This window comes from Mangifera indica, chromosome 4 (genome assembly GCF_011075055.1).
Source record: "Mangifera indica cultivar Alphonso chromosome 4, CATAS_Mindica_2.1, whole genome shotgun sequence".
Taxonomy (NCBI): Eukaryota; Viridiplantae; Streptophyta; class Magnoliopsida; order Sapindales; family Anacardiaceae; genus Mangifera; species Mangifera indica.
Window position 1 is genome coordinate 19,627,133 of NC_058140.1, and position 15,368 is coordinate 19,642,500.

General features: G+C 33.2%; 3 protein-coding genes across 5 annotated transcripts; 1 reads left to right on the top strand and 2 right to left on the bottom strand.

Annotated features, from left to right (window-relative positions):
- Nucleotides 1-305: 305 nt before the first annotated feature.
- Nucleotides 306-2,422, bottom strand: LOC123215017 (E3 ubiquitin-protein ligase AIRP2-like). 2 transcript variants are annotated; one of them, XM_044635052.1, is made up of 5 exons: nucleotides 1,988-2,422; nucleotides 1,391-1,553; nucleotides 1,243-1,309; nucleotides 896-1,130; nucleotides 306-749 (listed from the first exon to the last, which is right to left on the bottom strand). In XM_044635052.1, the coding sequence occupies exons 1-5, from the start codon at nucleotides 2,074-2,076 to the stop codon at nucleotides 554-556; spliced, it is 750 nt and encodes a 249-aa protein (XP_044490987.1). In that variant the 5' UTR covers nucleotides 2,077-2,422; the 3' UTR covers nucleotides 306-553. The 2 variants fall into 2 exon arrangements, with proteins under 2 accessions (XP_044490987.1, XP_044490986.1); XM_044635051.1 differs by having other exon boundaries at nucleotides 306-788; nucleotides 1,988-2,412.
- Nucleotides 2,423-4,688: 2,266 nt separating this feature from the next.
- LOC123215015 (probable LRR receptor-like serine/threonine-protein kinase At1g67720) lies at nucleotides 4,689-10,406 on the bottom strand. The gene is made up of 15 exons (XM_044635048.1): nucleotides 9,868-10,406; nucleotides 9,173-9,710; nucleotides 8,554-9,065; nucleotides 8,268-8,400; nucleotides 7,873-7,944; nucleotides 7,721-7,789; nucleotides 7,523-7,594; nucleotides 7,295-7,363; nucleotides 6,695-6,867; nucleotides 6,356-6,609; nucleotides 6,059-6,185; nucleotides 5,888-5,953; nucleotides 5,619-5,805; nucleotides 5,411-5,543; nucleotides 4,689-5,221 (listed from the first exon to the last, which is right to left on the bottom strand). The coding sequence occupies exons 1-15, from the start codon at nucleotides 9,944-9,946 to the stop codon at nucleotides 4,904-4,906; spliced, it is 2,802 nt and encodes a 933-aa protein (XP_044490983.1). The 5' UTR covers nucleotides 9,947-10,406; the 3' UTR covers nucleotides 4,689-4,903.
- A 2,492-nt stretch (nucleotides 10,407-12,898) lies between these two features.
- LOC123215018 (E3 ubiquitin-protein ligase AIRP2-like) lies at nucleotides 12,899-15,252 on the top strand. 2 transcript variants are annotated; one of them, XM_044635053.1, is made up of 6 exons: nucleotides 12,899-13,058; nucleotides 13,225-13,331; nucleotides 13,799-13,961; nucleotides 14,112-14,178; nucleotides 14,273-14,507; nucleotides 14,634-15,252. In XM_044635053.1, the coding sequence occupies exons 2-6, from the start codon at nucleotides 13,249-13,251 to the stop codon at nucleotides 14,839-14,841; spliced, it is 756 nt and encodes a 251-aa protein (XP_044490988.1). In that variant the 5' UTR covers nucleotides 12,899-13,058; nucleotides 13,225-13,248; the 3' UTR covers nucleotides 14,842-15,252. The 2 variants fall into 2 exon arrangements, with proteins under 2 accessions (XP_044490988.1, XP_044490989.1); XM_044635054.1 differs by lacking the exon at nucleotides 12,899-13,058 and having other exon boundaries at nucleotides 13,070-13,331; nucleotides 13,804-13,961.
- The last annotated feature ends 116 nt before the right edge of the window (nucleotides 15,253-15,368 follow it).

Here is a 15,368-nt window from a genome sequence, read left to right on the forward strand (position 1 = left end):
GCCCCAAGGGTTAACAAAATTAGTAGAGCGTTAGAATTTCTAAAATAAAGATCTAGATTTGAGTTTCTACCACACTTGTAAAATCTTAACTTACCTAATGTAGTAATTATAGATCTAATCACTGTACATTGAGTTTACCCATCTACTAAATACGGGGTGGGGTCCCAGTTAACAAAAAACCAAAAATCACAAATCATCTATAAATACATGCTTAATTGGCATTTGCAGAAACAGTAAAGTGAAAGCAATGTGCAATGCAGCCATAGGAGTTTTATATGGGCTCATCCATTAGTGTCATACAGCCATTCAGAAAGAGTAGAAGATTTTAAGCTATTAACTAACATATTTTGAAGTTTTTCTCCGTGGAATATCAACATGTTTGCAAGGAAAATGTGCTTTCCAGCTTTGAAATAGAACTTTGACAACAATAATGGGGATACCACACCCCAATCTCCATAATGTTCAAATATGGGTGGTCTTTTTGAGTAAAAATGACATAATTTTCCTCAGCCGACTCTATTTACATTTACATGTCGGCCTTTCTATCTGTACATCATTCTTCACATGCATTCCTCAGATTAGGTGTTTGTTCATAATAAACTAAAAAGAGTGCATCTGGGTAATATTTTGGCAAGCTATTGATATAGAGGTAGAACCGCAACAAGTCTTCTTTGGAAACTGTTTCAGGATCAATCACATCATCATCACAAGTAAGCACCCATAAGTCTTCTGAGTTAACTCTCTTTAAACTACCACGACAAAAAGGACATGACTCAGACTTTGTGTTCCTGTTATTTGGAAGAATTTATATAAGTGAAATAAGTAAAAACAGTTCTTTTAAACACCAAACTTTCACAACAAAAGACAATTGGGTGGACAAAAGATTTGCACTTACCAATTGCGGTAGCATTTTATGCACATTGCATGACAACAATTAGGCAACACCATTTTTGTACAGGGCTCTAAGCAGATCCCACATTCGTCTTCTCTCTCCAAATCAACTTTCGCAAAACGGCTATCTCCTTCCACTCTTCTTCTATCAAAACTCAAAATGTCAGTATGCCTTTCCTTGTTGTCATCAAATTCACCCAAACTACCATGGAGCCGTTGAAGAGATGGTAATATAATGCCTGCAAATTGGTTTCCATTTAGATGACAAAGTCGGAAAGCATGAATAAAACAGAGCCAGAGAGAATTAATCTAAAGATATATTAACAGTAACAGGAAGGGAATTTTGCACACCATAGAATTCCCTAATTGTTGCCTTTCTTCCGTGTGAAGATAGTCTAGATTGACCATCAGCATATACCTGTATGAAATACAGGGCAACCAGGTAAAAATTGCACCAATCAAACATCAAGAATCAATTTGCTACGGAAGACAAACCAACCTTATATACAAGTATGTTGACGAAGTTTAGATATCTGGGTGGTAGACATATGCAGGAAGAATTCATCCATTGTAATAAAAACCAAAAGAGGGGAGCAAAGTGATTGTAAACCAATTTCATTTGAAGTCGTGCACCAGCCTTCCCCCTTGGAATTGAAGCAGCCCTACAACCCCAGAAATCTAATTAGAAAAAGTGTAATATATCTTAATCACTAATATCAACATAAGCCCCTAAAACTTTAAGAAAATCATCCAAACATGATAGTGATCAAATTCCAAAAAAAAAGAACTTATGCTGCTAAAATTGAAAATCTGATTGCAAATACCCCTATTAAATTACAAAACAACACTAGCGACAGAGAAAAATTCCACTCTTTCCCATTTGGGATTATCTTCTGCAATTCCTAAAAAAAAAAGGCCATTAATTGCATACACGAATCAGAATCCAACACAAAAAGTTTGCTTCTTTTCATCCATTAGCGTAACAGATAAACAATTATAAAGTGGATCACGATACTAATAAACTACATAAGCAAACGAAAAATTACAAAAACAACCAGATTTCAATGAAAACCAAAGAGCTGAAATTGTAACTTACAGATCATTTGCATACTGTATATCGGCTTCCAAAACTTTGAGCGATTCCTGGTAAGAAGACTTGGCCAACTGATAATGCATCATCTCCATGTCACAGAGTATAAAGACCCTTGTAAAAGAGGATAAATAGCAACTGGGTTTTGTCTGTTTATGGATTCTAAACACTTCTGAGAAACCTAATCCACCAAACAAAAAATAAACACAAAGTGAACTAGAAAAAAAGAAAGTGGGCTTCTTCTCCTTCCTCCCGCTTTTATCTTTGCCTTTATTCTTGATAATGAATACAGCGGGGCGGCTCTGACAATGACTTACGTTTCCACTTATCCTCAGAGAAAAAATACACGATACTACAAGTTGCAAGAAAGTTTCTTTTTCTTTTATCTCTTTCCCTGCACTGCCTATGTACCTTGGGAGGGTTGATTTAAGATGCTCTCATTTAATTTTTATTTTTTGTTCTTATCTAATCTTTTTATTCGGAGAATTATTATATTATAAAATACCATATTTTATACGCATGATGGATTGTATTAAATATTTTATACTTTATTGTCATTATTTTATTTGGGGTTTTTTATATTATGTATGATATGATAGCCAAGATTGCTTGATGAAGGGTTATCTTGTGAAATTGCTTTCTTGTTTGTTGAATATTTTGGGTCAAATCACTACATTCCACCCAAGGTTTGCTGAAATTCTCACTTTAAGTTTTAAAAAACCAAAAATTCACTTATCATCCATTTTTGTTAAGAAATTTGTTTGGTTAATCTAGAATGGACTGTTATCATTTTAGTAAAATTATAAAACCGTCATTAATACTTAATATAAATAATAAATTATTGATATTTTTATTAATTTGAAAAATTTATCATTTAGACTCTTAAAAGATATAAAAATCTTAACCAATTTTACTATGTTTGTTTGGCTCAAAGGGTGTAACAATAATTTTTTAAACTAACAAGGGACGTATTACAATTTTAAAAATTTTGAAAACACCCCAAACTTCTTTTCAATATCCAAACCACCTAAAAATCCATTAACACTCCTATTATTTTAAAAAATTATAGTGCACCCTTAAAACTTTTCAAAAGAAAAAATATACAAATCCACGCAAAATGGCCTTCATGTCCTTCAAATTAATAAAATTCATTAACGAAAATAGATAATAAATAAGAATCTAGCTTTTTGAAACTTAAATGATAGTAATTATTGTTTATGCCAATCTTAGTTGAAAAACAAGCTTTTGGCCAATATTTTAGACAGATTAGTCATTAGTGCCCAACCCTTATTCTAATTTGTCTCATTAAGCATGATTGTGATGACAATCAAGGTTAGAAACAAAAGAAACCCTGAAATTGAGGTCAAATAATATTTTAATTTGCTTTTGTATGATGAATCAAACCCTCGTGTAAATTACATTGTTATTTTGTGTAGGCTAAAGACTTGTTTCCACCCAAGGTTTGATAAAATCCCAAAGTCTCATATTCTAACTTTTAAAAACCTAAACACTGATTTATGAGTTAATTTATATTAAAAATATCGGTTAAAGTTATATGAGTATTCGAATTTTTGAAGGTTAACGAAGTGAGACTTTGGAATTACATCAAACCTTGGGTGGGAACAAGTCTTTTGGCCTTTTGTGTATGTGCCAGCCAGATAATCAAAATTCCATACCAAATTTGGATGAGGTTGTTAGGTATTATGATGAAATTATTGTAAGCTTAAGACAAGGGGTTTATTGAAAACCTAACACACACCAGGGAAAAGAGAAGTAGATATTATTTTCCATTTATTTTAAATAAGCATGTTCAATTTTGTACAACAATCCAATAACATCACGGCTCTTCTTCATTAAATATTTGGATTTTAGGTAATCCAATATCCAAGTATCCATCAAAATCTTAATAATCATATAAAGAAAAAGTCAATCTTTAAAAAATTTAAAAAAGACCATTCAAAAAACGTTTAAAGGGTATAATTTTCTCTTGTATATAATATTTACACATTTATCAAGCTTCATTTTTCTACTACTATGGGTTTTTTTTCCTTCTCTCTTATTTCTTTTTTAATAAAAATCAATCTTTGTCTTTTCCATCTTATTTTCCCATTCACTCATTTCTTTATAATAAATGTAAATTTATATCTTCATCTTCTTTCTTCATTCATTTCTTTTCAATTCAATTATTATTATAAGATTTTTTTAAAAAATTTAAAAAATAAGAGTGGTGATAAAGATTACTGAGAGAAAAAAGATGACTAATAATAAAAATAACTAGAGAAGAAATATGATTGATAATGTTGATGATAAAGATGATTTAAAGAGACTGTTATTGAAAATGACGGAAGCAAAAAGAAAATGACCAACAATGATGTTGTTGGTAAATATGAAGAGTGGAAAGATGAAAATTGATAGGAAAGATCTAAAGATGATGGAATGAAAAGGAATAAAAAGAGAAAACAAGTGAAGATGATTTTTTAGAAAAAAAAAGTAAATTATAATTATTAATTTGATAAATTAAAGGATAATAAATTGGTCATTTGTATTTTAATTTTTATTAAGGGTATTTTTCTAATTTTAAAAAAAATTAAAAACATGTTGATGATTAAAATTTATTTTAAATGGTGAAAATATTTTCATCTTAATATTAATAAAGGATAAAACAGTAATTTAGTTTAAAGAGTAGGAAATTGCACTACGGTATGTGTTGTGCATAATACAAACATCAAACTTATATTCAACAAAAATCAGAATACATATAACATTTACACATTTGCAGTTTGTTTTTGCAAAAGCTTGCAAGTGAAACAGAAGTGAATGTACTGTTAGATGAGGTGAAAGTAATTCCTTACGGCCCCAATCTCCATAATCGTACGATAAAGAAATACAAAGTGTAGTTTAGGTGGAAAGGATGCTGCAAAATTATCTAGCAGATGGAACTAAGCACCCATTTGAGACATCAGGGGGCTCAATTTCCAGAAAGCTTGTCAGTAAAGTTTTCCGTGAAGATTGTCCCTTGGAACCACCAGATGATACTTTTTGCTCACTTCCTTTTTCTATCTTGATTGCATCTTGTATGGCCAACACTATTTCCTGCATCCTTGGCCTGGAGAAACCACGTAGTTCAACACATTGTATGGCTACTTCAGCTATTCTCCAGATGGACTCCATTTTCACATTTCCTATCAGAACAGGATCTACTATGCTTATCACATCCCCTTTCCGAATCAGGGATCTTGCCTGCAAAACAACGATGGTTCAGAGTTTAGTATTTAATTCAATTGTTTGTCACTGCACAAAAATGACTTAGCTTCTCATGACTTTACTACTAGAATCTTAGTGTGTCGCAGGATGTCAACAGGGTAGTAGGATTAGAAAAAAATCACAAATGTACATCTAAATTATTGAAAGTCGTCAAATGAGGCATACCCAATGAACAATATTCATTTCAGGACCAAAATGTTCCAGTGAGACAGGCTTTTTTCCAGAGATCAATTCCAGGAGAACAACCCCGAAACTATAAACATCACTCTTCTCAGTCAATTGCTGACTTGCATAGTACCTGTTAAATGACTATGTTAAGCACATGTAAGGAGATACTTGGTTGGTTGTGACAAAAAATGTAAGTATGGCTTACTCAGGATCCAGGTAGCCCACTGTTCCCCGTGCTACACTTGATATATGTGTTAAACCTTCTTCAGTTTGTCTTGAAAGTCCAAAATCTGAAACTTTTGCTCTCATGTTATTGTCTAGGAGAATATTACTTGTTTTAACATCTCGATGAATGATGCCAGGGTTGCAGCCATTGTGTAAGTACTCAAGCCCTACAAAAGATCTAGATTTATGTTATAGCTGAAATTTGACTTAATGCACTATTACCAACAACTGTTAAGTTTGAGTCTAAACCTTTGGCTGCATCTTCTGCAACTTGTAGTCGAGTAAGCCAGTCTAAAGGCTTCTGGTTAATAGAACCTGGCACAAAGTTATTTAATAGATTTTAGTTCTATAATTTGATATCACAATGAGAAGGCTGGAAAATAGAAAATAAACAAATAGATTTAAAGATAGAAAGCAGACAATGTATGCGATCCCGTAAGGTTCCATTGTGCATATACTCGTAAACCAGAACTCGTTGATTTTCTTCTTCACAGTATCCAATCAAAGGAACCAAGTTTCTATGATGAATTCTTGACAGAATAGCAACCTGCAAAAGCGTTCTCCTGGTTAGAGACCTTCACTTTCATAAATTGTTGAATGGCTATCTACTGGAAGTCTGGGATTGGCCCCAGCTAATCTATACAATCAGTTCATTCTCAACAAATAAACATATATGGATATAAATGAGCAAAGAGGTATAGCTGAGTTTCAAACAACCTCAGTGACAAATTGCTTTGTTGCATGGCTGGATAAGTCAGCCATCATCTTGACTGCAATCTCTTTTCCATCTTTCATTTTTCCATAGTAAACAGAACCAAAACTTCCTTTGCCAATTTTCTTAGAAAAGTTGTCTGTGGCTACTTCTAGTTCAGAAAGTGAAATATAGCATGCTACACCATCATCCATGAAAGGTCCACCCCGTGCTATTGAATAGGCAGTCGAAGGTTTTGTGCTAATTTTCAAGGAATCACCTGATGGATACAGCAGAGAAACAGAAATTACTAGGATAAGTAGGTCAGTCAATGTAACAAGTAGAAAACGCCAAGCCTTACACACCTTTGTCATCACTTTTCTGATTTAATACTTTTCTCTTAAAGTTACGCAGTAATAATAAACTTCCCAAGAACAGAACTAAGAGAATAGCAATTACTCCAGTTGAAGTTCCAAGTATTATCATAAAATGCCTCTTTTGTTGTGCCCTGTTATGTAGTTGAGGATTGTCTTCATATCTGCCAGATAAAATAAGTAGCTGTTAAAAAATCCTCAGAGCCAGGCTATATGCTATCAATTATAATTTTATGAAATTGAGATTAAATGAGCATTTTCATACAGTTAAGCCATTGATATGTTGGATTCCAAAAGTGTTTTCACTGATTTATGCAATGCAGTTGGTTCTCATATGACATGTTGAATATTCTTTTCTGCAGCTGACGCCTACTTCGCAATTGTACACAACACAATGTAATCATTTATTCATGGTTTTTGTGTGTGTGTTTATGTGTGCCTATAGCATGTTTTAATGTAGTTTAAGTTATCAGTGTCATAGATGACAAGGATTCAGTCCAAGCCCTTATGTGGTAATAATTCTGTTCTAAAGATAGTATTAACATTAATCAGAGGCATATTCATGGTCAAAAAAAGTAAAAGCATACTCACTTAAAGATCACTTTTCCAGTTAATAGTGCTCGAGGTATATCTCCACTAAAAGAGTTGTTCTCTATCTGCCTGCCATGTGTAGATCTCACATTTAGTATTAAAGCATGCACCAGAAGGAACTTGTCTACATTGAATTGAAATAAGTTTTTTTTAAAATTAATTTTACAAAAATTATGCATTGTCAAACCCCAATTCAATGGATGCTTCTTTAAAAACAATAGCACATACAATTCCTGTAAGCTTGGCAAACTACCCAGGTATGAAGGTAATGAACCAGTTAATTTGTTGTTCTCCAGATGCCTGCAGGTGCAAAAAAGAAAGATGTTATGGACTAGTTAGTTTTCCTATACATGCTAACATGACCAAAGAACAAATATCGTCTTGACATAATTAAGTGCATGATAAGGCAATAATTGAACAGCTTACACAATTTGCAGATTGATAAGATTACTCATATCAGGAAGTTGCCCTGTAAGAGAATTTCCATCCAACCACCTAAGAAAAGCAAAGCCATCAGACAGAACAGCAAAAAGGATGCATAGACTAATAAATCATCTTTAGAGCACATTAGCACTTACAGCTCTGTCAATGCCTCCATATTATTCAGGCCAGATGGGATTTCACCCTTTATATTCTTTCCTGACAGGGAACTGTTTAGCTGGTTATTAGAATCCATATCTTGTATTGCTCTCACAAGAAATACTATTGTAGACTTCTAAACATGTGCTTTTTCAATACTGAGCATTGCATAAACATATACGAGTTTCTACATCAGTTTTTTCAATATCAGGTTTCCAGTTTCAACCCACTTTCTGTCCTTTCAAATGGCTATTTAAGGAGTCCTTGGAAATTACATTAAATCATTTTTGGAAAAGTATGTTTCTTGTTTATAAGTTTATCAGATAGTTGAATCAACAGAATGATCCTGGTATGAACAGCAGATTTTTTAAAATAAAAAGTGTTATGACATTACATTTTTGTAATTCTTGGTGGAGTAGCTGAGCTACATGTCACCCACTCCCAGCAAACCGGGACACAAGGATCACCTCTTTCATTTGTCCAATTGCTTCCATCAGACACGGAGCGAAAAGCATCAAGTACAGCCACTAACAATTAAAAGCAAAACTAGCAATTATTCATCCGAGCATACTTGTCATGCACATTTAAAGGTTACCATGTGTCTGCATGGAACACTAATGCTTCCTAATAAAGAACCACCAAAGCAGACAAAAAGAAATATGACAAGATCTTATGCTTACCATCTTGCCAGTCTGTTTTGGCAGCAATCTTTTGGTATTTACTTATCTCTATCGCATTTAGGAGTGGTCCTCTAGTAGAATCCCGGGTCTTATTGAAATTGAATGACAGGATAAAACTGAGAGTTACATTCATGTAGCTGGGTTCATAAAGTGTGTAGCTCCCATTGGCATTCTCTGCAATATTTACCACTGCATTGCTGTAGTCAGGTACGTATGGTTGCTGCAATTTGAATTTTCGAGTCTCATTTGCACCTAAGTCTTCAATTTCTGCAAAGTATGCATAAGCTCGAGCATTGGCAGGAAACTCTTCAAGGTTTAATCTATAGCTCAATACACCTTCTGTGCCAACAACTGCAGTTTGCATTACTTTAACAGGAGGGTATTCTCTTGTCCTTACATCTATGTCTTTTGATGTGCTGATCCTCACCGTGCCAGGGGCCTCTCCAACAAGATAATTTTGCCTTCTATCAAGATCTGACTCCCAGATTCTGTCATAAGGATCATCCGGGTACCTAAGAGAAGAAAGCCATGTTGATAAATCTTCACTGATGATATCAAATGGCTGATTTACACGAATTATAAATTTACCTGAAGTTGTGAACACTCATAGGGAACTTACCTTACATCATCCTTGCTCAAAGCACCAAAGTTAACTCTAGCTGCTACTTTTAAGAAAAACTTGTCCTCAAAGTCTGTGGCATACATGGAAAGATTCAAGGGCCTTAGTTCAAGAGTGGATATGAATGGAGAACCAGTAACTGCACAGCATATGCACACATCAATAGAACCCGAGGGTGCTCTGATGATCATTTCATGCACATAAACTCTTGAAGCATCCAACACTGTCACAGTGGACCACCGGGTGGCATCCAAAAAAAGCTGAAATTTTGGATAAGAGTCTTCACTTTGCAGACCCCCAAACTGAAATGTTGCACGAACAAGATACCTCCTCCTCTCTTTTGTGCCCAAAGTATAACAATATTTCTTGTTGTCTGGGGGAAAATCTCTCCTTGCCCGGTACTGCACCCGGTTTCCATTTGGATTTTCCACCATTACTGATGTTCCATACTTCATAATACCCTTGTCTGAGATCCATGCTAATCCAGTACTTGGGTCAGTGTAATTAGTTGCGCCTCCACAATCTACACTAATAAACTCTGCATGCATATTGAATTGACAAAGTTTTACTCTTTACCCTCTACACTATTACTAAACTTACTTCTAAGAAACTGTTTACTCAAATAGCATTCAATTGAATTAAAAGTAACTTCAAAAGATTCTATAAACAAAACTTGAGGAACAGCTATAGCATACCTGTAACTTGGCATAGTGCAACAGATGCTAGATATAGAAGAGATAAAATTATGAGCAGAGAATGAATTATCAAAACCATTGAAGAGCAGCAGGAAGATAAATCAAGAAATCATTTAGTGGGTTTTGATGTTTTCAAGGTTCAGAATTTTGAGGGAGTGAAAATAAAAGCGTTTTGTGAAAAAGAAGCTGAGCATCTTGCTGGGAATGTCTTCTTCCCCCACTTAGTATTGGTCACTTTTTTGATTGATGAATTTAAAACTGTTCATGCATACATTCACCTCTGTTTCTGCTTTTGATTTTTGGAATCTTCTTTTCCCAAGAAAAAGAAAAAGATCTCATGTTCACCTTTTTTCTGCCTTAGAAAAACTAAATTATGACACAATCTGAACCCATAAAGTGACCAAAATCATAGCCATTCACTCCGAAAACCATTCATATTATATATATATACATATAACATTATTGATATGAAACTATGGGAATGGGAAGGAAGAGAAGGAGAAGATATGGGCGGCCATGTGCACGCAAAAAGCATCGATGATATGCTTCTGCTTTATTGCAAATCACAAAATATCTTTCATTGTTCCTTAGGCCAACTCACTTTTTGCTTTGACTAATAAACACTTGCTTCTTTCTTTATTGGACAACATTAAAGTAATGACCCCATCTCTGTCCTAATCTGTGCTTTACTTTAAACCAGATTAAATTGCCCTTTAATTATTCGCCAAAAAAAGATTATTAAAAAAAAAACAAGATTAAACATTAATCTAAACCTGAGCTTTCATGTTTTTCATCAAAAGGAGGTAGATTTTAATAAAATACCATCTTATTAGACGAATATAAAACAAATTTAGATATTTAATTAACAGTTTTATTTACTTTTTAAAACATATATATAAAGTTTACTTGTAAATTCTCATAAGAAATTTAGCAAAAAAAATTCTACTCTATCATTTTAGAGGCAACTTAGATTAATGTTTTTTTTTTTAAAAAATCTTTGGTCTGATCTTGTGTTAAAAAAAAAAAAATTTAAATATAGTTTAAATGGGTGGTGGGTTTCATTGATTCTATGGATTTGGGCTCATTAGAAACCCTTTTTGTCACTTTGAGTGAGGTGGCAAATGCAGCCACCACATTTAATACAATTGAAAGCAATACTTCAACGGCCCCTTCACCCTCAAATTGGATTTTATTGATTGCTGAGCAATATTTTACATATTTAAATGGTTTGTAATCTAACTATTTACTTTTATATCTATAATAAAACATAAGTTTATTTGTATAACGAAGAATTACTCGAAGATACCCCAAGTTCAGCGATAAATCAATAATCTCTTGAACGTTTTAAAATATCAACGATCCACCCAGCGTTCGGGAAGGTTCTTCTTCATGACTTGACATCTTCAATGCGACAAGAAGATCATAAGACTGGCCCCATTTTTTATCCATGAACAGCCAGAGTGGCCGGAACACGGATTTTGATATGGGCAATTCAGCCCAAAGGGAATAATAGGCTGAAGCTCCTATGTACTGTCCAGAACGGACCTTAGCGGACTTATTACTTGCTTGGGCTGCTGCTTTAATTATGGGCCTACATCCCTTATAATTAAACACGTTACCATCACCGTCAACTTCCACATCCACTCAAGTTCAACTCTTTCATTTCCACGTGTTATTTCCATTTTGTTTTTTCATAGGGATAATTACATTGAATTATCAAATATTTTTAATTAAAAATATCAAATTTTAAGATTATTTTATTAAAAAAGTCAGACCCTCAATTTTTCCTATCGAGTAAATCGGATTTTCTGATTTTTGTATTTGAGAAACCAAATTTTTAATATTTACTATTAAAAATTTTTAATATTATCTCTTCATTTATATATTTCAGTTTATGCATTTAGATTTAGAAGCATTATAAAATAAATATGATTGTAGGTAATAAACTCAGCAATAGGTCATGTTAGCTCGAGACAAAAAAAGATTAATCAGAAAACATCTTTTGTAAATTTTTATATCGTACAAAAACTATGGAGAAAGTTTGCTGCTTAGTAATGAGACAAATTTTAATACGATGGGCTAAACCAAATTAAATTTGATCTCACTTGACTCAAGCCATCGACACATCTAGGTGGTGATGTAATTTAATTATAGAAGAAAGATATAAGACAAATTTATCATAGTTTCTAACATCATATTATCATAAAAATAATGAAAATTATAAAAAAAAAAATCTTCAAATCATAATTTTCATTGTATCTAGATTGAAGAACAGAAGAGAAGTTGCACACATATGCATCATATTTTTCTTTTTCTTTTCTTGTGTCAAATCGATGAATTTATGTCATATATAAAAAATAAATTATTTTTTCTTTATTTTAACTTTACGTGTTTCAAAATAATTATTTACATGACTAAATTTATGAAATATGAAACACATTCTCTCATAATTTAATAATATTTTTAATTGGGTTTTAATTAAAACACAACTTAGTTCGATTATTGTTAAGAGAAGTTTGAATTTGAGTAATTTAAGTCTCATATTTAAATTAAATTCAAGTTTATTGTTGTTTGATTAAATGAGCTCATATGCTAATCATTCGACTTCAAAAGTTTAAAATATTATATTTACATATTTAAAATCTTATTTTTTTAATTTTAAATAGATAAAGTAATTAATAAATATATAAATTATTTAATTTTAATTATAGTTTTTTAAATTGTGTTTAAGTCTTTATTTTCACCCTCAAACTTAAGTTTAAATTGATAACACTCAAATTTATCGAGTTTGAATTCAAATCTTGTTCGGTTAAAATTTATCGTCCCAATTGTTAACCCTCTTAAAAATGAAAAATATAATTACAGATTGGGCCTGGTCCCACAGTTAAGAAGGATGGGCCTCCATGATTGAGTAAGTTGGAGCCTAGAATTGCCATTTCAACTCTCTTTTGTATTGATAAATTATTAACCAACTTTCACGACAATAATAATAAAAAGAAAAAGTTAAAAAAAAAAAAAAAAGGGGAGTTCAGACTTTGGTATCTGTTGAAACATGATTTAAGGTGGCAGAAAAGTGACTGAGAGGTTAGAGATGAAAAGATGGAAATGAAAACGGGGTGTTGGAGTTGGAGGAAATAATGAAGGCAAAAGTAGAAGGGTTGGAAAGTTAGCATATTAGACAGAGAGAGAAGGTATCCCTTTCTTTTCTTCAAGAATGAAAGATTTAGACACTAAGCAAACAATCTAAACAACTCTTTCTGTATCTATATATTTTCATCTTATCTTTCTTCTTCTTCATATTCCTAAGTTCTTGCTTTCTCTACTTCCCAAAAGCCTCTCTTTTTGTTTTTCTTGCAGGAAGCTAAGAAGGGCCTGAACCTGATGTTGGTGAAACCGCCCAACAAATCTTCTTTTAGAGAATCTCTTAAAGCTCTTGAAGCTGATATTCAACATGCCAATAACTTGTATGTTCTTTCATTATTTTATTGTGCCATTTACTGTATTTGGCATGGAAATTTTCACTGTATGAAAGGTGCAGAAATTGTGTGCATTTTATTTACTTTGTCCTGAAAAGGTGAAAAGATTAAGGAACTGGTTTTCTTCCTTCATGTTGTGCTTTTAATAGTAATTTTTAATCAAGTTTTGGTGTTTGGATGGAATTTCTTTGTTAAGGTAGGTAAAGTTTCAGAATTTGATTATTGTGGTCATCAGTTTCTGTCAGAGATGCCTTTTTGCGAAGTGAAAAGACAAAAGTACATTTGGATTACAGATTCCCAAATTCATCTACAGTTTTGCATTTTGATTGCTAAGTTTTGTAGTAGAGATTGGTTGAGTCTCAAAGTCGTTAATTTTTATGTACTTTTTTCTGTCCCATTGCAAGTGTGACCCAAGAAGGGTTTATTGGTCTTAAGCTTTGGTTGGGATTTTGTAGGGCAGCTGCAATACCAAAAGATTATGGTGGAGAATTTGTTCAGATGAGATTATCATATAGCCCATTTGCCCCCTTCGTTCTGTTTTTAATTGAATGGATGAATTATAGTTGTACAGATAGCCTCCCCAGTTACTTAGGCCTGCTCCACATACTAGTTTACAAGGTGGGTAAATGGAATTTGACGTATATTATAATTAGGTTCATGAATTTCAAAATATATCAGGATAAAGAGGGGTAGACTTTCCTTTATCTTTGATTTTATTTTTATCAAAATGAAGGTCTTCAAGTGTGTGTATGTGTGTCCACTGTTCAGGCATATGTCGATGGAAAGCCCACATTGTCCTCAAAAGAAAGAAAAGCTTCTCTAAGGGAATTTTATGGTTTTCTCTACTCTCTTGTAGTTAATTAATATTCAATTTGCTTTCCCCTGTTATTTTCCACTCACGTTCTAGTTCATTTAAATTACTTTTGTAGCTGTTATTTATCCTTCACTTAGGCAGCTTGAAGGCGAATTTGTTGAGCTGGAAGAAAACAATAAGAGAAACCGATGCTCAGAAGTTTCAAGTCGGAAGAGAATCGAGGACAGGAGAAGGCTTTCTGATAAAGATTTAGAGAGAGACAATGAGTGTGGAATATGCCTGGAAAATTGCACTAAGATGGTATTGCCTAACTGCGGGCATTCCTTGTGCATTAGTTGCTTTCACGACTGGTACCCTCAATTCTTATCTCTACAATTCCCCTTTTAATAGATAATTCAAAAAGATTTCACATAAAGAGATTGATAAATTATGTTATAAGTATTGTACACATTATATACTTTGTTGTTGATTTTCAGGAATACGCGATCTCAGTCCTGCCCTTTTTGTCGTGGGGGCTTACAGAGAGTACGCTCTAAAGATTTATGGGTTCTGATTAGCAATAATGATATCACTGACTTAGTTACTATTGCAAAGGAAAACTTGAGGTGTTTCTACCTTTACATAGAGAACTTGCCTTCCATAGCACCTGAAACACATCCACATGTACATGACTACATGATCTGACTTACAAAGGAAGGGTGAAGTAGTGACTTATGCTGCATGCTGGCCACCCCTTGTTCATAGAGTATGGTTATGGGGAAATTTGATACTCAGTTAAATGTAGACGTACATAATTAACTGAGAATCTGGATTTGTAGTTTATGAATATGGCACTGAAAGGCAGGCAACTTTGGAGATATACAATGTACCATTACATGCAGCCTAAACAAAAGGAAAGATTATATACTGATGTCAATATAAAGAATAAGGTATGCTTGGCATTCACCTCAGCTTTTTGGAACCCGAGTGTTGAAATAGCAGAAGAATAAGATGGTTGGTTTCCACTTGTATCAGAAGATGTATGACAAATATCATGTATCAAATGTATTGGCTTTCCCCTTTTTTCATGATTGAATGAAGAAAAGATTACCATTAGATTGCTTTGTAGTTTGTACCATACTTGGGCATCAGCAATGCAAGATTAGTCACCAATCAACAGGTTTCTCCAAAATGTAGCTCCATGGTTTCATGGTGAAAACAGATGGGCCAGT